The following is a 23,702-nucleotide window of genomic DNA, read 5'->3' as shown; positions in this document are numbered from 1 at the left end:
AAATGATATGTGTATCGATATATATATGTGTGTGTGCCATCTGTATGTTTTATATATGTATATATATCTACAGATGCGTTCCTAATTCCAATTTAGAATTACTGAAAAAGTCATCCCAAATATTATCATAAAATCAAAACATATAAAATATAAAACATCGATGCAGTAGTCCTTGATTAATTCTAGTTGCAAACCCACTTTTCATGCTGCCCTGCCATATTGCCCATTCTCACTTCATATAGCCAATTTTTCACAGCTTTGCAAGTGAAAGAGAGATGCTAATGCTTTGATGTAATTCCATACAAAATACCCCTTGACGCACTTTATTTGTTTTTCTAATTAAGTGCGTAGCCAACCCACACAGCAATATGGACACATGTAACTCTGTGAGTGTACATCATGCTTCTCCACTCCTGCAAATGACTCCCACCTTCCTGGAAACACGCATGCAAACCTCCTACCTCCCAAATGGAGATGGTATTAATTATAAGAAAGGACTTAAATGTTTACAACAGGGATTTAGCATTTTCATCAACATGCTTCTTTATTAAGAATTAATAAAAAAATACGTGGAATAAGGGCAATGTTTGCCAAACTAGAACCAGAAGTAATGTGAATTTACAATTTTCATGCAATTCTGCTTTAAACAGTTACTCAAAGATATATCCATTGCAGGATTTACGATGTACTTATCATTGAATAAGGTCCAATTTTTATACAGCAACTATCCACTGACTCAGATAAACTGTGACTAATTAGTTCTACCCTTGCTTCTAACATTGGAAACTGGAGGACTTCTAGTCAGAGTGAAGAGAGCAGCATTGCAGCATCATCTGCAGTGGACTCTCCCATTTGAGTTTGTTGTGCTTGGGTGTTGGCCCTTCCAAGGACCTGTTGTGAGTTTGAACAGAATACAATCCACAGTGCAAAAAAAGTTCACAGCACGTTGAAAGTATGAACTGGTTTGGTAGTCCTTGAAGCTGAGCCACCTCAGCACACAAGACAGTATCTGCCCCATCACTGACCTCCATCTGAGGGCCAGCAACAACCATGGCGAGCAGCCCAGCACCACGGGTCTGATGGTCATGCTCTGCCCTGCTCACCTTCCTGATACAAGCACCAGTGTGGCCAGTCTGCATGGGGAATGCCAGTTCATTTCAATTACTGGACTGAAGGGCCAGCGAGTGGTAACCGTGTGATGATTATGGGCAAGATTATCACAAAATCAGTCATTTCTTACTATTAGATATGCAGAACTATAACTGCATGGAATTTTTGTTACCCTTGTAGATCACAGTGCATGGTTTCCCACAGCCTGACATAATTCAAGGGCCTGAATTAACTTCACTGAGAGATCATCCCACCCTGATGTAGAGAAAAGGAGAACAGAGAGACAAAAAAAAGGGAGTGGGAAGCAATTTTCCAAACCTGCTACCAACAGCATGGCCATCAGTAAAATCTCTAGGAAAAAGCTCTGCTGAGAACATCACTGAACATGCCCCAGGCACTAGGAACAGTGAAGCAAGCATAAAAATGCAAGTGAGTAACAGGCCATAAAATAAGAGTTTCTTTGATAATTAAATGTACCATATTCTTGACCACAGTCTCCATGAAAGTAACTGTGACATGGAAGTTTAGATATGCAGAGACACATCCAGAGAGTAGCTGCGCTGACACACACAGAAAGCACAGATAGATTCCCCTTCTGTAAAAGATTAAGATCTCCCTCACCTGTTGTACACCGAGCAAATACCTGAGGAGAGGCTCATTTCATCCCAAGCAAAAAAACCCAGCAGAGAGCTGCAGCCCTCCTCTAAATCAGCTGATTTCTTGGATGCTTTCCTTACACTGTCAACCTGAGGTCAGCTTTCCCTCTCCCCACTACAATACTTTTACACTCTATTTGGCCTCATATTTTGCTGTATAAATCTCTGTATTTATGACGGGCAGCTGTGACTGTTACCTGAGCCACAAGGAGAAACTTTTCCTGGAACAGATCATTGCTGGAGATGTGCATACACAGCAAACCCTTCAACAGGACTAGAAGTGCTCTGCTGGAGCGCTCACTACCAAAAGCATTCCTTCAGCAGAAGTTAAGGAACATGGTGTCACAGTGACTGGCTATAAAGACAGAAAGGATTATTTCCAGAAGACACAGGAAGCTCTTGAACAGGTGGGACAGTTCCTTACCTTCCCTGAAATCTGTTCCTTTCTAAATGTACGTACGTGTACCTTAAGGCAATATGGATGCATCAGTGATACAATTACTATGATAATTTGTTATCCTACTTCTGTGCCATAATATTTGCTGTTTACTAACAAGCACAATAATAATACATTTATCTGGGAGGAGACAGGGGCCCTCTTTCTGTTTTGCACTAACACACCACCCAGTTCAACGAAATCCTGATGCACATCTTTGCTCGAGGATTTTTTAAAATTTATTTAATTAAATTTAGTTTTCTGGGCAAATGAGCTAAAGAGGCATTGGAGAAAGGAGAGTGGAAGGGTTTTGGGGGTTCATTTGCCTGTCTGATTCAAAGGTAGGGATGGTGCTATAGACTCTGATACTCAAGTGGGAGGTGACTAAGGAACAACCTCTATTTTAAGGTAACCTATATGTCATGTTGTCTTTCCTGTATCATAGCTTAAGAAACCTTCCCTTTTCAGGATGACACAGGCCATAATGCTGCTTTTAAGTGGAGGCAAAGAGAATTCCAAAAAATATTTTTTATTCTTTTTCTAAGGGGAAAACATCTTCATACCAAATTAAATCATCCAGACCTCAAGTTCCCACAGATTTTTCAGACTTCTTAGCATGAAAATTTAGCATGTGTTTTTCATACGCTCTGTCTTCACTAATTGCTAGTGCTCTGAAATCCCCCACCCTGGTGCCCTCTTGCTTGTGCTTATCAGTGTGATTAAGAACAAAAACCTAAGATGTGCAATTACAACCAAATGATGATGGCCCAGCCACCATCCCTCCTGCTAACACAGCACTTATCTGTGTGATTATGTCCAATCATATTTTTCTTTCTTCTCTGTGTATGATCTCATCATAGGAAACTATGTTATTCCTGTTACTGAGCACACGGCCACAAGAAAAGTCTTAAAATGCCTCTTTTTGCCTATTTTCAGATTGCTAATTCAATGATGGTAAATGTACTGCTTCTCTGTGCAAAAAACCCTAAGAATTTGTTTCAAACCACAGAAGTTAAAATGCTTTAATCCATGAAAGACTACAAGCAGCCAGGAAAGCAAATCTTGAGATCTGTACTTTACTTTTCCTTAGGCTTTTCTAGTCAAAATCCCCACTGAAGTCAGACGCAGAACACATTCCTACAGAACAGCACAGGTTCTAGCCCTGTACAGTTCTTTACAGATTTTTCAGTGTGCTAGATTTTGTGTTACTCATCATCTGAGCAGTCTGCATGAACAGAGTGAAGTCAACATTTGTACCTGAGGGAAGAAAATAAATAAAGAAAATAAATAGGGCCTATTTTTTTTCTATCACCTGAGAAAGAAAGAAAGAAAGAGAGAAATACGAGAAGAGAGAAAGAGGGAATCAAAGTAAGAGGAAATGAAAGAAAGAGGTAAAAAGGGAATGAGAGAAAGAGAGAAAGAAAAAGAAAGAAAGGAAAAGAAAAAAGCATGAAAGGAAAAAGAAAAGAAAAAATGAAAAAGTACAAAAGAAAGAAAGAAATGGGTGGACAGCCAAACAGATAAAAAAGTAGGAAATAATGGACTCTCTAAACCTGTGTGAACTTCACTGGAGACAGATGTCTTAACAAATAAGCACAAGTTCTCATCTCACTTAAAATTAGTAAAAAAAATGGAGTAACTCTTTAAAATGTACTAAATTGAGTATACATAATTAAAACAAGCTTCTAATCTAGGTCATTGTTTTGTATAGTACTCAGATATGCATGAACGCATTTGGTGCAGAAATCAGGAAGAGTTATGCAAATATAGCTGAAGACAAGCTGAAGATCTGGTTTCTTTTCCAAAACTACTATGCCTAAAACACCTCTTTGGTTGCACAAGATAACTAAATAATATTATCACAGCATTACCATGTTCTCTAAATCTCACCAAGACTAATCACACTGCAAATACTGACAATATATTACCCAAAGCACAATTAGAAAGGGACTCAATTTTTTGCATCTCTGTTTTGGGCTTGACTTTTAATGTATCGACATGTCATTTAAGTCCAGCCAAATCAATTAATTAGCTGTTCATAGACTACATTGATTAAACCATATAAGAAGGGTAAGGTTGACATACTGTCTGTTGGTCTTGCATTAATACTTAAATAGGACATGCAAAAGCCAAGTTTGTAATGCTTTGATTACATGGAGTAGTATATCACAAAAAAAAAGCAGAAAAACAAAGAGTTTGATTCAGAGCCTAAAGGATGAAAATAGTGTTCATAAACAATTGCTTTTTTTACACAGAAAGTACATATGTTGAAGTCAATAGTAAAGTATACATTTTTTTCATAGCTATACCCCAAATATATTCTGTCAAACAAAAAAAACCCACTGTTTCCACACCTGAACAGAAATAAAAGCCTCCTCTGGGATTTAACAGTGATCTTTCAGCAGACAGGAGCGGCAAAGCACCCTGCACCCCTTCTCAGGGGGCTGCGTGGCAGTCCCTGGCTTGGTGGCAGAGGAAAGACACAACTGCAGCACGTGAGGAAATCTGCCAGCTGGCTTATATCACACTAGTCATATTTACAGCCCAAACCCCACTTACATGTGCCGTACAATATATTTCCATGCCTTACTTTCAAAGAACCCAGACCTGAATGAGGACGATAGAGGTACTTATACACTGAGGGGGGGATAGGATTTTAAAGGTGAAGTAATCTTCCAGCAGACAGACAAATGCTTCTGTTTGAGAGCACTGTGTTTATGAAACAGCAGGCCCTTTAGTTGCCATGGAAACTATATTCGTAAAGGGCCACAATTTATATTGTCCCAGAGGCTTTTAACATTTGCATCAAAGCTTCAGAAGATGAGAAGTGTCAGTGAGTATTTATTCACAAAAAAAGCAATATTCACCCTAAGAAGGTTGAGTGGTGTATTTTTTTTTATTTTTTTTCCCCTGGCTGATGATAAATGACCTTTCAAGAACCAAACCAAAAAAAACCATGAAGTTGTGCTTGTGTGATGTGTTTACGGGAAGTCAAGAGCAACACACTTAGGATGTTACACTTGCTGGTCAGAGTTACAGAGGGAACTTCTAACCAAATAGAAGGCAAAAAAAAAAATAAAAGGAACACCAACAGTTTAAGTACTGTCAGCATCTTCTGCTTTATCGCTGTTCAGTAATGACCCTGACCATCCGGAAACCTCCATCAGACTAGGACCTACTCTGTAATCATAGAGTAAAGGAGATCTCCTTGGAAAAAATGTAAAATGCAGAAAGCTAAAATTAAGCAGGCAGGAAAACCTGAGTTTAGTTCAAATACTTAAATGACAACATGCTCTAAATTTTAGGAACAGGAGAGCTTTATTTTTTCCAAGAACTCTGGAAAGAGACCAACCCTTCAGCTATTATCAGAGGTTCACAAATTTAAGTTGTACAAAACAGCGTGCAGAAAGAGTAAATACACTTCTTACTATTTTATGAACTTAGATACCAAAAAGTAGTCTACAGAGGTGTCTTGATGCTCATACTCAAGCTCATCCACCACTGAAGTCACTTGCGGAATTGCTTATTCTAGGATGAAGCAGAATAGTCAAAGAGATATCCTTCGATTTTTCCCATTTCTGCATCAGTTTCTACTCTTGAAAAGTGTAAGGAATGGAAGCTGCAACAAGATTAATTCCTCTTTTGAGGGTCTTCAACAAGCAGGAGTTGAGGGAAAGATGCAGAATATTGTATTTATGGCCTGTATAATAAAAAAATTCAGAAAAGATATAAAAAAAAAAAAAAGAGACCTTCCCCTAGTCATAGAGATGCTTAGAGATGACTTGAGGGAAATATATTTGAGAGGTCTGTGTAAGAACACTAACGAGGAAAAGAGACAGACAGAATGAGAAATTAAGAGTTCTCTGACTCATTTCCTTTGGGGGGGAAAAACTGAATGAGGAAACAGAAAAAATAGAAAACAGGCAGGATACTTCTTTCAATAACTTTCAGAATAGATCTGCTCTATCTTTGTGTAGGTGATTGTATACTTTAGACTAGCATTTGCAGTATTCAAGTGTCAGATTCAAATAGCAAAAACTGAGCACAGTGAAAGCTTCAAAAATGAAAGCAGACAAGAGGAGGGAAATGGCAATTTTTCACAGTATTTTATAAAACAAAGCCACTTATATTTCTCATCCTATTTTTGTCTATTCTTTGATCTGTTTGATTTGTTCTGCTAAAGTATGCTTCAACCATGCGCTGTCAAACATACAGCAACAGGTAAAAGTCCATAATGTGCGTGGCAAGATTTTTCTAACTCACAATACTTGTGAAGCTGCTCCTGGCAATTATCATCAGTTAGCAATGGGTTACAGGACACATTCCCTCTTCTTTTTTGTTTGACTAACCACTGACTCCCTCAAGTTTTCTCTCAACCCGGCCAGGTACACATAGATCTCTTTCATGTTGTGGAGCAAAAAGAAGCCAAAATTCTCTGCAGGTAAACCAGTGTACTACCTCCAAAAAGTCTGTTAATATTTCTTTAGAAATGCCAAACATAAAATAATCTTTATAGAAAGCAGCATTTAAGAACCATGTTTGTTTTTCGGATTTCACATTGCTTAGATTTAGTTTCTTACCATTATCAGAATTAACATGCAATATGCTCTGGCATAACTCCATTCATCTTCATCTCAACATTATATCTGGAATACAGAATAATAATGAATAGCCATTAAAATGTACAAATTATGTCTAGTTTCTTCTAAAATGTGGTGGGAAAATATTCAGAAACATATTTGTATTTTCACTTTGCTCAAGAGAGAAAAAGCAAAGTGAAAGAATTCCAACTATTATTGGAAAACGTATAGATAGGTAGCTATTCTTGGTTGTGTATATTCACATCATTGCTTTGGGTCAACAAAATCAACCTTTCATCTGTATCTTATGTAGTTAATAACAAAGTTATTGAGGGTCCATTTAACTGTAACATGAAACTCCTCACTCTTTTATGAACATCCAGCCTCAAGTTATGCAGACCAAAGGAAAAGGTTCATCTCAAAGTAACTGAAAAGAAGAAAACGTGACAGTATGGCTTAGCTCAGAGTAAAAGGAAATATTTTAAACTATTCCTTGGAGCTTTAAGATGCTTAAGATGAAGTCTTCTTCATGAAATTCTTGTCCGAGACAAATGCAGCTGGAGTCATGAGACTCACAATCTATTCTGACTGACCTCTGAGTTTTGGAAAATCATCTTGCTTCTCCATCTCTAGTCTTTTTTCTGTTCTTTGCCATGTCTAGCAGAGGACAATGGATTGCCTGTTATTTGTGCACTTGTACAGCAAGCAGTGAGTTGAGAAGCTAATCAACATTGACACCTGTAGGCATTACCATAACATCAATGGTAAATAATAAGACAAGCTGAATTTCAGCCTAGAATTTGATATGTAAGTTTTGTGAGCAATCCCTTATTTGCTTTGTATTACTGTGTCTTCATGCAATGAGAAAACAGTAATTGAAAAAGAAGCATCTTAAGCAAGCAGTGCTTCCCTGAGACACTACTGCGAAGTGAGACTGGTTTCAGGATGTTAGAGCATTGCATCATTAATTTTCAGCAAGTGCTTTTGTGTTTTCCATGAATTTGCTTCAAGACATCTTTATTTGAATGCATGCAACTGCACTATGCAAAGCCTCTTCCTGAAAGACACTGCAAGATAAATTTAAATATATTGTGAATCTCCTCCTGCTCTTGACTGTGACTGGATGCAGCATTGCTGAAAAGCACAGATTATTACAGGGTATCATCTTTGCTATCAAAATTAAGGTGGTTTTTAAGTACCTGCTTTGTAACTCAGGTATTCAGAACCAAATATAGCCAAAGTAATAGTAAAAGATAGAAACCCTATTTTGTATGCAGAAAAGATAGTTTCTGTCCATTCTGAAAGAAATTCCATGTTCACATAACATTTTCATGCTAACATGCAAAGCCCATTGATTTCCCATATCAAAATCCCATATAGTATCTTCTATACTTGGCACCAGACACATCACTACCTGTTCCCTGATTCACTCATTGAATCCACCATATTAGTTATAAATATAAACCTTCTTCATGGACCTTGAGGAAATTTTTAACATTTTGGGGCATTTAAAGATGCCTAAAATGGCACCTTGTAGGAATTCAAAATCTTTAAACAAATTGTACTTGCTTCTAGCCATTTTTAAAAGTCACTTCCCTCTTTTGGCACCATTTAACTAACTAGTCCTTCTATATAAATGGCTGAAGTGGGGATCTTTGAATTACTTTTAAAGGGTTTTTGAAATATAAGAAAATATGATTGCTAGTCCTGAACAGTAATATATGTTTACAAATTGCTTATAAATATAGGTTTTGCTTATAAATAAAGGTTTGGCACATGTGCTGAAAGCTCTTCCAGGATCCTTCAATGAAAAACACTGTTTTAAAGGCTATACTAAATCAACTAAACCTTTAGTTATATCACCTGATTTACCTATTTTTCAAACATCTGTATCTAAAGTAATGGGCATATACTTAGCTATAAAGTAAAAAGTAAGGCTGCATTTGCAAAAGACGTCATGATGGCATTAGATGCTATTCCCAGTGAAGTTCACGTAGCAATGAAGACAACGTGGCTGCTATTACAACAGGAGGATGTGAACCGACAGGACAGTAAAAAAAAATCATTTCTGCCCTCTTTTTTACACTGGTTGCTCATTCCTATTTCCAGCGTTTTCATGCCAGCACAGAAGCCTATGCAGGTGTGAACAGGACTTGCGAACTCATCCATCCAGGGTCGTTCTAACCTGCATTGACTCCCTGATCCATTCAGTGCAGAGCTTCACCTGTGTTTGGGTCATAAAAATAGGTGAAATGCAGTATCACATCCACAGGACTACTTCTTTCAGTGATAACAGTGACTTAAAATATGGCCTGAGAGTAAAACTAAGCCATTAGTAGCTGCCTTAGGAAACACAGAAAGAAATGCTGGCCTTTTCATTATTTGTGTAACCGTAATCACTCATCTACTAGACTCTGGATATCTGATGTTCCTGGAGTCCGAACAAAGTCTGAGCACTGGCTTTCAACATTAGAGACTTCTGATTTCTGTTCAGAGGACATTACTTGAGCATCACACGTCACCACACCTGCTGATGGTTTCAAAGTTTATTATTCAGGACATAAACAGCAGATGTGATGATATCACCAATTATCCCCAGGCTTTGTTACCTCTCCTGTTATGTGACCTGTGTGTTAGCCCTTTTATGCCTCTTTAAGATCCACACAGAGATGAGATTACAGCTGAGCAGGCTGTATTACCAAAATGAACCTGGCTGAGTGACAGAATTTATAAGCTCATGTGACTAAGCTTGACTGACAGATTCCCAAAAGCATGCATCAGGTGAGACAGTAGGGAGTGTTACCCACCCATAGCAACGGCACAGGCACAACGGAACTGGCATGGAAGGAGTGACTCCACAGCGCAGAAAGTGAATGCACCAGAACATAGTGCACCAAGGTGTCTCACCAAGGCTCTCCTCTTCTGAATACAAAGACTTGTGTTCTAGTTTGATTGAGTCAGAGGATAAAATGTATTAGCTGGAGTTACTGTTCTGTTTGCACACATCATATAGCTGGCACAAACGTGAGTTAGGGTTTGTACATGGAGCACCCCATGCTGGAACAGTGTGCTTCAGAGCTTCTTGTCTTTGACATGATGTTTGACTAACACTGACAGTCTTCTGTGTCCATGAGTTTAATAAGGACTAAATTAATCCATAAAATGGAAGGTGGAACCAAGCCTCTGGTGTTTATTAATTGTGAAAAGAAAGTCTAGTATCTGTTTACATCTCAGTAATTTTGTCTTGAAAAAAACCTTCCTCGAGTCTTCCCAACACTCAGGGAATCATGTGCTGGCCTAGAAATTAACGCCTGAAGAGAGGCTGGGAGAGGTATAAGACACGAAGCATTGTACCTACTGGGCTAACTAGATCCTATTTTTCCTATGGTACTCCTTTGTCACATGAAACTCCCCAAAAGAACTTAACCCATAAACTTCTCAGTCTACAGACTGATAATACCAATCAGCATCTACAGTTGTTGATTATTTTACATCTAGGTATATGGTGACATTGTATTATGTATGCTGATCCCAAGAAGCTTTTCAAAAGGAGGTAATCAACTCTGAAAACAACTGATTTCCAGATGTTAGAGAGAGAAATATTTCTCCTGAGGATAAGTAACCTGACCCCTAATGGTTTTTCCTTCTTCAGCTACTCCAGGACAGCCTGCTGTGTGTCAGCTTTTGAACTACTGTACCCATGAGTTTCCAGATGACTTAAGGGTTCCTTAAAGGAAAAAACCCACACCTATACTTACATGTTGCACCGCTGACACTTGCAGACAAGTCAAAGCCCTCAGTTCTCCCTTGGGACTGATTTAGGGTCAATGTGATGTTTACCACCATAAGAATCATGATATTTACATAACATGTTAAAAGTCAAACACAGCAGCAGACTCTGTAATACCCTGGAAGGATGTTTGCCTCACATTCTGTTGTTATACATATGAATACCATCAATGCAGAGGCCCTGTGAACTTTCATTACAATTCCATGTAAGACATATATATTACCTCATAAGCAGTCTTAGCAAAACAACACTCATGCTTGTCTACAGACTAAGAAAAAAACTTTAAGTTTGCTGGGCTTACTGAATTACCAACAGCGATGCTAAGTAAAAAATCCACTTTTGCATCTCAGAAATTGGACTATTGGCAGCAGTCTTTCTCACACATTTTCATAGATCATCAAAAAATCTTTAGACAGTAAAGAAACTTGAACTTTGGCAACCTAAATTTGAACTCTGACTCTAAAGAAGAAAAGATTTTTCCCTCATACAGCTCCACTCTTGAATCCCTTAGCTGCAATAAGGAAATTATATATATATATTTCTTTTCCAAGGTTTGTGCAATTGAATAAAACCATCTACATTTAGAACTGTGCATAGTAAGGTTACTGTAACTCAGCAGTGCATTATATATGAGCTTTAGGATTACTTTTTTTTTAAATTACAACTTCAGAAAAAGGTTTTCAACTGTCTTGTAAAAAGCTGTTGTAAGTCTGATTTTTCTTTTTTTCAGTCTTGTCTCTCTCTTTTTTTTTTTTTTAATGGAATGGCAGCAGCTATCATACACAAGGGAAAAGAAGCCAAGATAGCACCTGATATCTCCCTGTAAAGAGAATTTCTTTGACAATGTTAGACAATGTATTATATATGTGTCAAATTCTTACCTTTACAGAGGACCAGCAACTATAAGTAAACTTCAAAAGACAACTTCGGGGGCATGTAAGACATTTTGTAAGAAATAAAATTCCTCGCTAGTTTAGGTATTATATCTTTTGCCCAACAGAAGGAAAAATCATTATAATCAGTAGCCAAGCTCAGTTCTTCAGTATATGATCATTCTGGAGAAATGGGGCTTTTGCTAATGATACCATTGAGATTTGGGACAAAGGTTCATGACTGTAGACTCACTAACTGACAAGACAGATGAAGGCCTGGGACTCAGTGTTTTGCACCCTTAGGGAAACTAGAAAAGATCAACTTCCTTTCTGTAGTCATCCCCACTCCAGGAGAATGTTCCCTCTTTTGTATCTGGTTGATGCTCTCTTTTGGGGGAAGTTCAATAGAGGTCACTGCACCAAGAACTGCAGTGGTCAGCAAAAAACTGATGCACTGATTCCACAAAAGCAGCAGCAGAAAAAGAAAAAAAGCAGGCAAGCAAAACATTTTTTTTTTAATTATTAGGTCCTCTGATGATAAACTAGTAAGGCTACAAAAACATGTTAAGGTTAGAGAATAATTCATCGCTTTTTGTGCCCCAATTTCAGTACTTCTGTTCACCCTAACTGTAAAATACCAACCGTAAAATTTTTCACCATATTCTCCTAAGACCCAAGAGTAAGAAAGGTGCAATTTTTCATATCCCCTGCCCATAGACAAGCTAAGAAAATCCTATAGCTTAGCCTATATATTGCCCACCAAATATTGCCCTACCAAATATTAACTACACATAATATTTGCCCTAAGTAGTGAGCAGATATTCAGGATATTCACAATTCCCTTAATATTTCTGTCAGACATCAAATAAAGCTTAGAAATAAAGCTGTTGAGATTAAAAAGCCATGCCAAACCATTTTATCAATCACCCTCTTCTAGATTTCGAATTTAGCAATAGCAATGGAACTAATTAGCAGTCTAGCAAATGAAGCTCGCTCTCTCTTCTTAAACACCATCATCCTTTTCAGTGAAGGATATTCCAGAAGCTGTTATAAGAAGAGTATTGCTCTCAAAAAAGCATATTACCCTCCTACAAAAGCTGTTTCACAGAATCACAGAATGGTAGGGGTTGGCAGGGACCTTCAGAGATCATCTAGTCCAACCCCCCTGCCAAAGCACATTCACCTAGAGCAGGCTGGACAGGAACACAACCAGGTGGGTTTTGAATATCTCCAGAGAAGGGGACTCCACCACCTCTCTGGGCAGCCTGTTCCAGGGCTCTCTCACCCTCAAAGTAAAGAAGTTCCTCCTCATGTTGAGATGGAACTTCCTGTGTTCCAGTTTGTGTCCATTGTCCCTTGTCCTGTCATCAGGAAAAATGAGAAAAGCCTGACCTCATCCTCTTGACACCCGCCGTTTTGATATTTATAAGCATTTTTTCAGCCATTGTGTTAATCTTAGTCGATATTGTTAAATGCAGTTTAGAACAGGAATCCTCTCTTCAGGCTGTGGTCTTTTCAAAGAAAAAAAAATCACACTAATCTTAATAGTGTAAGCAAGAAGAAATGGACTATTGATAAAGTAGTTTACTTTGACTAACAGGCGAGGCAAATTAACTTGGCTGCAATCTCCTCAATCTACTGCTGCCTAAAATAGAGAGTGAGTTGCATGAAGAAGGCCAATTAAGCTAATGTAAACTTTCCATCTGGGGGAACTCGAGCAGCTATCATTCACCACTGCCCTTTACTTAACTGAGGGTGGGAAGAAACTCACATTGTGAACAGGGAGATAGCGATCAGTTTGTTTCTCTGTTTTGGAAAGCATCATTATTCCTTATATTTGAAAGCACAGATGAATGATGGATAGAGCACTCATCATAGCTAATCCAACCATGGACTTAAAAACTAGGTTTCTTCAATTCCCACAGTCCTGCTACACTTGATTTGCATTAAACTAGCATGGATCAGCGGAGATATCAGCACAACGGTTGCACAGTTCAGTACCAGGAATCATCCCGGACATGCGTGAGAGGTCATCCTCAATTTCCAGAGCGTAGCACCTAAACTCTGTGACCCATACACCCAGGTGAGGAATAGCATCCAAATCTTTGACATCCACGACAGCAGCGAGCAGGAGCCTGCAGAGCAGTCTCCAGAGACAACCTGAAACAGTGGGAATTTGATCCTGATATATCTTCTCTCTCACAGGCCTTTTTGCCCATAAGGAGAGGTCCCTTTCCACTGCCATTACTACTGTCGTGCCATAAGGTAAACAAAGAGATCTTGACTTCCTACATAGTTCACATTAATGGTGTGCCCTCTTGGTTAAATCATTCTGGAATGAAATTATTACAGGCAAGAAGAATTTTTGGCACATCACATAAATCTTCCCAAAGCCGAGGTGGTTTTTTGTGTTTAAAAGTGAAATGAAGCTCAGGCCTATATCCTTCACCTTTGGATGAACACTGATCAATTTACCTCAAAGCTTCATTTTGCCACATTGTATTATATACAGATTAATTCAAACTCTGTACAGAAAAAAAGATATTCTTTACTCAGAAGGCATAGGCCTATTCTCAACTTTATATGAACGAATTTCACAAGTTCTGCTCAAGCACAATATTCTTTTTCAGGCTGATCTATTTTATGCACATCTCTTTTACAATCGTGTTTATTAGTGTTATTTCATTTCCTAATTTTGTGGGGGTGAATAATTACTTTCATCTTCTAAGAGAGAAATCATAAGCAGATTTACGGAAATCGAAAAATATTTCTCTGCTATTGTAGCATATGAATGAGCAACCAATACAAAAAGAAAACATGTTGGGTTGCCTATAAGCACCCCTTAATTTTATGTGATAACCACTGTAAAGAATAGTTAATTATGTTTACTTCTATAAAGTTGTGTAGGAAGATGCACAACCACTTGTTACTGAATCCAATAACGAACACCTCACTCCAGAACAAATGTCTGAAAGGTGGTGTTATACTGGAATATTGTTCTGTAACATTTTTCATATTAGCCACACTTAGATGATTTCTTGCAACATGTATCTCTGGATGACAAAGGACTTCTGTTATTCTTGAACCACAAATAAAGAAATAACTATATTTCTTACAGATTTGTCACACTATCGCCTGCCTTAGAGCAACACTAGATCCACATTTCTGGGATTTTTCACTATTTCAAATCCTGCTGGAGAAAACAGCCTTTCTGTACATATAATGTGCTTGGTGAATTTATTTCTTCAGGAATCAGATCATGTGGAAAGTTCATGCAGAACAAATATTCCTGTATTATATGCATTATACGTTTATGTGAATTAAAACTCATATTATTTTAACATCCACTGAAGGGCAGTGCTTTGCCCAGATTACACTCAAGTAACTGAAAGGTAATGCTATTGTCTTTGGTTATGCCAAATACAGAACAAACAGGTGGACAGACTAGTAACTATGTTGTTTACTAAAATTCCTCCAGGTACATATCTTAAAAATTTGAAGCAAAGACTATTTCTTCCATGAAAAGTTTCCCACAGAAAGAAAGTAAGAAAGGAATGCTTCAGAAATTTTTTAACAAAACATATGGGTTACATTATACTCTTTGATGGTCTCTCAGACCCATCCATCATAGCAAGCCAAAGACAGGGCTCAGCCCCAAAGCTTGAACCAACCTCTTTCACTTGCACTATTTCCTCCCCTTCCCAACAGCAAGGGTCTTGCAGGAGTTAATACTGCCTGACTTCTTCCTGTCAGTAATGTTCAAGAGTTGTAAACCATGAACATTTTAAGTCTGAGATGAAATCTTCTTAGAACATATTATGAATTAATCAGAACATGAAACCTGCATGAAACCATGCCATCCCTTTGCCACACTCATAAAAGATTTTCTAACAATTATTCCATATTGGCACAACCAAGAGCTCACAAGCAACAAGGAAGAGTGTTGTTCTGGCTCATCTCCCTCTTTCCATATGTGCCATCCACATTTAATTATGTTTTGTACTACTTTATCCTGTAGGGAAGACAGGAGTATATGGGCTTTTGAATCTCAGAAAGTATAAGACAATAACTAACCATGAGAGACAGAAAACATTTTTTTACGCTAGCTGATGTTTTCTGAAATGGCAACAGCAGAATTCAGCATGTAAGAATGCAATGCATCTAAGGTGTCAGAATGAGAAAAAGCTAGAAAGAAAACTTCTGCTCTATTTAGTAAGGACATCTTATATAGACATGCAGACATTCAGGGCTGTGTTTAAAGTAGATGAAACTGAAACCTGCACTAGCTAGATGTTATATTACACTGGTTCTGTGTAGCACGCCATGCACTATAAGAATAACAAGGTTAAAAAAAAAAACCACCAAAAATGGGAAAAATCAATGTATAATTTGAATCCAGAAGAAGAAATAGCAGATCACACCAGGGACAACTATTCCCTATTCTCAAAATTTTCTCATATGAGTTTAGCACTGAATATATCCAAAATCACATGTTCAGAAAGGAAAGGAAGGGAGGAAGGGAGGAAGGAAGGGAGGAAGGGAGGAAGGGAGGGAGGGAGGGAAGGAGGAAGGGAAGAAGGAAGGAAGGGAGGAAGGGAGGGAGGAAGGGAGGGAGGGAGGGAGGGAGGAAGGAAGGAAGGAAGGAAGGAAGGAAGGAAGGAAGGAAGGAAGGAAGGAAGGAAGGAAGGAAGGAAGGAAGGAAGGAAGGAAGGAAGGAAGGAAGGAAGGAAGGAATAAAAACCCTCAATAATTCATCTCATAGAAGCCTCAAAGATCTTTAAACACAAATTGGGAGCCCCTAAACTCAGAGCTGCACAAACACATACAAAACCTGCTTTTTCACACAGTAAGTATGTAAATTAAACACAGTCCCTAATTGCTAACATTACAACTGCTAATGTTAGTTAGCTGCTAGTTGGTTGCTACTAACCAGGGTCTAGACAATAAAATTTTGCGATTTTGAAATGAAGCCACCATTTGGCCCACTTCGTTAGCATTAAAGCAAAAGCAATAATAAGACACATGGAGATAGTCTAAACCACCAATATATATTAACAAGGACTGCAACCATGTAGCCCTGTAATACTGTATTGCCAATGCTATTACTGTATTGCCAATGCTATATAGAAAGCCATAAGCTTTGTTCCAATTTTGCAAGAACTCTGCAAGGCATATCAGACTTGCTCTGGACTAAAAGCTTATTTTCTCAGGCTACACTTTTTTTGACCTCCTTGGACTTTCACGGAATCACGGAATTGTCAGAGTTGGATGTGTTAACCCGTGGTGTTATTGCAATATGAACATTAATACATGAGCCACAGGTACCATACCATTGCAAACTGATTGCAAAGGACAAATCACTGCAAAGAACTGCTACCAAAAAACCCAAATTCTTATAAATTTGTGAATATGGTGACATTCATTGGAGGGAAGATGCATTCTCACTAGGCTGTTAGGGAGAAAAACAACTAAACTTATCAGATAAATTATTTGTTATTTATTATTTCTCCAAGTCTGTATGATTTCCCAGTTTCCCAAAAGCTTCTTGTTTCTCAAGCATGCATAAACATCAGTATGCTGTTATTGTTTGGAAACCCATTAAAAGTAGCAGTGCCAGCAGTTTGCAGACTCAGGAAGCCAAGAGCATATCAATCTCTATATGGAAAAAGACACTGAGCTCTACAATCCATAGAAAATCCTATACTTCAACCTCTAGGTTAAAGGAGTGTGGCCAGTATCCGTGAATCCCCATGCCACAAATGAAGATTAAAATCCCACTTTAGCTGGGGGAAAAAATAAAATCTTACCAATCTTTTAATATGGAGTAAATGTCAAACTAAAGTTAAGACTTACACACAGGTATTGACAATCTCTAAGAACAGTGGACTCAGTCTTTGGAAAAAGAGGAAAGCAGTGAATTCAAACAGATTATTAGTGCATAGATGTGCTTGCAATACTAGAGATATTCCTGATACTAATATTTGAAAAGCACCACAGAGAATGAATTAGTACAGTCCCTCAGCAGTACTTCATATGCATGAAGGAGAAAACTTGAGCTTTGCACTGAATAATAATGACAATGGAGCTGAGCTGTCTTTGATTTGCAACCCCTTTTTATTAGGCTGCCAGAGCTGTGTGAGAGACAAAGGGGTGGAGATTAACAGTTCTGTCAGTGATGTGTTCATTAATTACATTTTAAACACTAGCAGAAATAAGATTAATGTTAGCACTATAATGATAATTCCTTGTAATATTCCAGACTACTATCACACTAACCTGTGAAGAGATAAAATAAAATTGTAATCATTAAATAAATAATTTTAAATAACTGTTACCAGTTTGTCCATGTTATACTTTTTCATAGTTTACCCATTCCCCACTACAATTTTGACACTTGCTGAATCAATAAAAGTGCTAATCATACAAATAAATAAATACATGCACAAAACCAGTTTTAAATACAGCCAAAAAAATACTACAACATTTATTTCACCACACTACTGAAAAAAAAATATTTTTTTTCACTAATTTACAATAGCACCTTTCTTTCTTCTGCTCTGTTACTAATGTTGGAACTTTGGTTTTCACAAAACATTTGCTCTTTCACAAAGATTTCTGTGATGTGTGAAGGCACTTCGTTGGTGCATGATTTGCGTTTGAATTCTCTGGAAATAAGCACACATTTTAAAAAAAAAAAACAAATAAGTGGACAAAAATATTTAGAGGGACAAAAAAAGTTATTTAACAGTAAGTCATGGAACTGTGCACATGCCACCGAGTAATTTCTGTGAGCAGCCTTTGCCTTTCTCACCCCATCTGGCCTTAATGTCTCTAACACCCACTCACTGCATCACAAGAGAAATGAGACTAAGCTCTTTGGAGCAGGGTTCTATATTTCTGTAAGTGCTCTGAAGCACCTAATGTATATCTGGAAGCTATAGGGGGGGGAAGGGGAATAATAATAAAAAGACTAGAGTCCAGGCTGTTAAAACGTCATTTGTAGGTTCAGCCACCTGTGTATACCTTGTCACATTATGTGGCATGAGCATTTTCTTACATGGCTCTAAAGGAAGTGAGAGTCCAACTAACGTGACCAATATACTATTGACTATCTACACTATTTACATCCCTATCACAGTGTCTAGTAAGACATGCAAAACCAGCTGTGAAGTCAACATGACTTTTGCCATGAACTTATTCCAAATGGCTCAAGGTTGTCCGCAAGTACTTTGCATATTTTTAATATTCCACTTATTTTAATATATATATATAATCTATGACTACATTTCTCTTAAGAAATGCGCAGGACAGATTAGCAGATTGGAATGTTTCATTTGATGAAAAATCAGATACTGAGTAGAAAGATGAAGCTCAAGAGGCTCTCTTTGCCTCCCTGCACTTGTGTTCCCCCTCTCCTCTTGCTTTTACACGTACCTCTGTCTCAACTATGACGTGACATGACATGACATCTAATGCCAAAGAGAGCTAGAAGAAATAAGCCTGTGATCTCCGTAGACCACACACAGATAACACCGTGCTGTTAGAAAACTACCACTTGCAAATGAAATGTGGTTTACTGTGTAGACCTCATAACAAACTTCTCCCATAATGAGCTGATCCATTGATTTTAATATGCTGAATTGTTTGTACATTTATATGAATGCAAATTTTAAGCACGCCATGGGACCCACTCAGGGTCTGATTCAGCACTACTGAAGTCACTGAGTAGTGATCATATACATCATCATCTGTATATGATGATTCCTCAGATAGCATGGAATAGAGACATGCATCCAAAAGCCCAATTCAGAACAACCTCCTTAACTTGGCTATGCCTTTTTTGACTTTGACTATGACTTTTTTTAATTGGTTGAACTTGAAACAACATGAGTGCTTGGTCTTGCTGACAACTTAACTTGCCTGTTTAACTTCAATGGAAGTTACTAGATCTGCACTTTATTAAAGCTCAGGCTAAACAAAAATAAAACTGGTTCCCTGCCTGAATCACCCAAAAATCAAAGGCTTCTTTAACAGCACACTGGCCTCAGTGGTTGGTGCAGGTGCTTCTGCATTTCTGGACACATCAGATTTCTATTTAAAGATTTATATTCACACATCTGCTTGGGGCTAGGGAGCAAGGGGTTGGGAGAAAGAACATAGCCATTCATGCTATTGCAGCTCTGCAAAAAGCCGTCCAGTTTCCTTGGCAGGCTGGCTGCATGCTGTTTCTACAAGCACTACCACTGGGATGATCATGATAAAAGCCAGGGGCTGGGAAGCAGATCCAGACAGCAAGCCAGCATCCATTCTAGCCTTTACAGAAAAGGCTGGGCTACTCTCAGGCCAGGAAATAAAATTCAGATGATGCGGCTTTTACATAGCTTTAAATTTCGAACCTTTGTGAATTGTTCTTTGGAAAAGAAAAAAACAACTTCTCTGTAAAGGAAGAGTCCCTTCCATACACAAAGATAGGCTTCAAATCAGAAGATGTTTTGCTTGCAAATATGTGACAAACCAATGTGCATTTCTGTGTGACACAAGTTCACAGATCAGCTATTTTGTTTGATTCAGGGGTGGTTTCTGCCTCCTGTTATCAGCAAAGCGTACTGCTCTGGGGACTGCATACAAATTACTGAAATTACTTTGGTAGGGGGGAAGAGAGTGATGAAGAAGAAACATGCATGTGTTACACCAGCTGTTAGTCAACTATTTCTAAGTATTTTTAAGCCAGCTTCTCGCCTGTTCAATAACTGAGTTAAACTAGTATGAAGAAAGTAAATTAGCAGATTTCCTCTCTTCAAAATGTTCCACATTCAAGCCCTTGGTTAGATAATTTAGTGAGCACACTTTATTGTCAGCTTCTTTATGTTGTTCATCTAAAACAGCAGGTGCCACACTGAGCTGCAACTTGGCATCAAGGAAAATCTGCCTCTGTGTCAGGGCACCCAGGATAGCCTGGACTCTCATAAGGACTAATTGGTACTCCAGTAAAAATCACTATCTTCAGTCCTAGTCAAAGAGAAACATTCTAGTGGTTTTAGCATCCTTTTGGATGCTTTTAAGGAAGGCTCCTCTCAGTGCTCCTGCATTTCATCAGCTTTCCTTCTCATGGAAACTCTAAATCACGCATTTAAAAATAGACCAGCAGATTATCTGGGTAAATCATAAAGCTCAGCTTATCTCTCTCTTCCCCTTCAAAAAATACAATTTATTTTGTCCAGCAGCTCAGCAGCATGAAGCCATGAATAATCCTGTTTGTTTCAGTAACGCCACTCTTTTGATGATTCCTGTGTATCGCCATTATGTGCATGTATGTCATGCTGGGGTGTGTGCATCTGTGCGAGCACATAAGGAGGAATAAGGAATTCACAGTTCTGGGCATAAAGGTGTATAGTTCTGTTTATGGCAGTGTTTATGCCCATGCCAACTGTGTGTATCCTATCATCACAACACAGCCTTACACAGCCATGGAGCATAATACCAGGATTCAGCAGAAGTAATGCATGAAGTACTTAAATTATGCATTAAATTGTTGTTTAACAGTAATCTAGACCGCAGAATCCGTGTGCTCCCCCTGTGGGCAGACATAATCAATGCAATACGAGAAAGGGCACAAAAATTTTTCAATTTCTCTTTTCCAGTGGTTCAGAGGCACCACATAACGGAGCCCTAAGCATCAAACCCCGGCTCCCAGCCCCAGCGTTTCCCACTCCCGCATCTCCTTATCCTCCTCCCCCTGCCAGTGCAGCCCATCAGGCCACGGGAGCCGGAGAAAGCCCTGCAGGGCTATAAATAGCTACTCGGGTGGGGGGGGAGGAGGGGGGGGAAGAGTGCAGCAGCAAAGATGCTTGCTGCAGGGGGAGGTTTTGCTGACTTAATTCAGAGGGAAAAGGGAACCGCTAGGAAGCTCACTTACATAGCAGGTAATGTCTGTGGAGGGGGGGCAGCAGCTGCCCCGGGGAAACTGAAGGGTGAATGTCTCCATCGCTGCGAGAACAGCGAGGGGGTTTCCCCGCCTTTGAGTGTCCCACCTATTTCAGATGGTTTCTGCAGAGACGCCCTGAGATGGGCTATGGGCACGAAGGCTCCACGGCTGAGCGAGACAGCGAGGATACGGATCAACTCGATGGCAGTGTTAGCACACGCAGCTTATTGTCTATGCCAAGTTTGTACTGAGAAAAGCGCTGTTATTTATACACTCTGGGTTTGCACTGACTGTGCCTGAGGTGCCCCTGAACCTGCCCCAGCGTGGAAACGCTAGTGCTGGCTCCCCGACGCTCCCCCCGGTTTTCCTTCGAGACAAAACCGAGCGGACCCAGGAGCCGCCCTGTCCCCGCTGCCTCCCGCAAACTTTCGGGAACTACAGACACCGCCTGAAGCACAGGCGTCTGCCGGGGACGCACCGGGCACCCCCCATCCTCCGCCTGAAGCCCGGGGGGCGGCATGCAGCCCCCGCCGCTCTCGGGGCGCGCTCCGCGCTTCCCCGCGATTCCCCGCCTGCCGGGCAGGCACGGCGCGGCTGTGCTGCAGTGCCCGGCCCGGCCCTCGCTCACCGTCCTCCAGAGCCGCTGCCGCTTGGAACTGACGGAGGTGGCGGTGACGATGAGGTGGGATACGGACACCACCAGCCCGAAGACGATGGCCAGCAGGGTCCGGACGGGCAGCAGCGAGTAGGAGACGAAGGTGACCAGCATGAGCTGCCACATGCCCTGCTCGGGAGCGCTGGGGGGCTCCACGCCGTAGGTGCCGAGCGAGAAGGGGCAGCAGAGGAACGAGAAGGTGAAGCTGAAAAGCAGGGTGAGCTTGACGATCTGCTGCAGCTGGGTGACCTGCAGGTACTTGACATTGGTGACGATGAAGAGGGAGAGGAAGATGATGCAGTGCACCGGGTGCGAGCCTTTGGAAATGGTCAGGCTGGGGCCGGAGAGCAGCTCCACGAGGGCCAGGCTGGCGGTGAGCACAATGAGGACGACCAGCGCCTTGAGGGTGGACGTCTGCTCCAGCTTCAGGTTGTAGCTCTGGAAGAGAGCCTCCAGCTCCTTGCAGTCAAACTCGTCCTCGCAGGCGATGGCATCCAGCAGCAGCAAGGAAGGGGGGTCCCCAAGCCCGGCTCCCGCTCCCGCCGCCGCGGCAGCCGGAGGCGAGCAGCAGCAGTGGCAGCACTTCTTCCTCTTGGTCTTGACTTTCTGAAACGGTATTTCCTCCATGTCAGTGCCATTCATAAACCCCGGGGAAGAAATACTCCTCCTGGTGTCCCTCGCTGCCGCTCCTCCGTTTCGCCACTCATAAGAGAGAGAGTGGGGCTGCGAGCAGGAGCCGCGGCCGCACGCCCGCCGGCAGCCGCCGCAGCTCCGCGGACGCGGGCACCGGGCGCAGCCCGCCAGTCACCGGCCGCAACCCGCGGCGCCGGCAAACGCCCCCCTCTGCTGCCACCAAGGAGCGGAGGATGGCTGGGACGGCGGGGGGAGAGCCTCACTGGTGTTAATATTCCAACCTTCCTGCCTGCTCTCTCTCTCTGCCCTCCACCCTCCCCCTCCTCCTTCTCCTTCCCCTCCTCCTCCTTCTCTTCCTCCTCCTCCTCCTCCTCTTCTCCCTCCTCCTCTCCCTCCTCCTCTTCCCCTGGTGCTCCAGGGATGTTAATCTCCTAATGACACCAAAACACCATCCAAAGGTTTGAAATCAAGCGGAGGGAAGGGAGGGGACAGGAGGCGGGTGGAAGCGGAGAGAAAGGGAGTGGGGGACAATCAACAGGCGGGTCTCCCTTCAGATAACGCTATTTGGAGGAGCAGGAGGTACGGAGAGCGGGTGGCAAACGGGCTCCCGGGGAGCGGGCAACATTTTGAAAAAAAAAACCAATAAACAACGATAAAGGAAAAAAATAATGGAACCCAGCCAAGGGACTGGGCTAAGAGGAAGCAAAGTGGAGCAGAGGGGCCGGAGGGAAAGCAGGAGGGAGGGAAAGGCAGGGCGATCCCTTTCCCACCTCCGAGAGCATCAGACCGGGGCCTGGGAGCGAGGGGCGCCTGCGTGTCGCCCGCGGGGGGAGCCGGACACGTCCCCTGCCGGGCCCGGGAGGGTCGGGGGGGCAGCCCGCGCCGTCCCCGCCGGGCCCCCCGGGCCCTCAAGCTTCACAGATATACACGCCTTCGGGTTGCGGCTGCTGTCTGACAGCTTTGTGTTGCCCGCCCGCCTTTACGTCTATTTATATATATAAATATACAAAAATCTATATATAAAGACATGTAAATGTACATACAT

The 23,702-nt window shown here is 40.8% G+C and overlaps 1 protein-coding gene across 1 annotated transcript in view; it reads right to left on the bottom strand.

Annotated features, from left to right (window-relative positions):
• ADCY1 (adenylate cyclase 1) overlaps positions 1-22,666 on the bottom strand; it is a 155,006-nt gene extending 132,340 nt beyond the window's left edge. Inside the window, exon 1 of the mRNA XM_074145330.1 lies at positions 21,998-22,666. Within this exon, the coding sequence (XP_074001431.1) occupies positions 21,998-22,666 (669 nt within the window). The remainder of the gene's footprint in view (positions 1-21,997) is intronic.
• Between the last annotated feature and the right edge of the window lie 1,036 nt (positions 22,667-23,702).

The sequence above is a fragment of the Numenius arquata genome, chromosome 3 (genome assembly GCF_964106895.1).
Source record: "Numenius arquata chromosome 3, bNumArq3.hap1.1, whole genome shotgun sequence".
Taxonomy (NCBI): Eukaryota; Metazoa; Chordata; class Aves; order Charadriiformes; family Scolopacidae; genus Numenius; species Numenius arquata.
The sequence above is the reverse complement of the archived record's forward strand: the minus strand, read 5'-3'. Positions and strand labels throughout refer to the sequence as shown.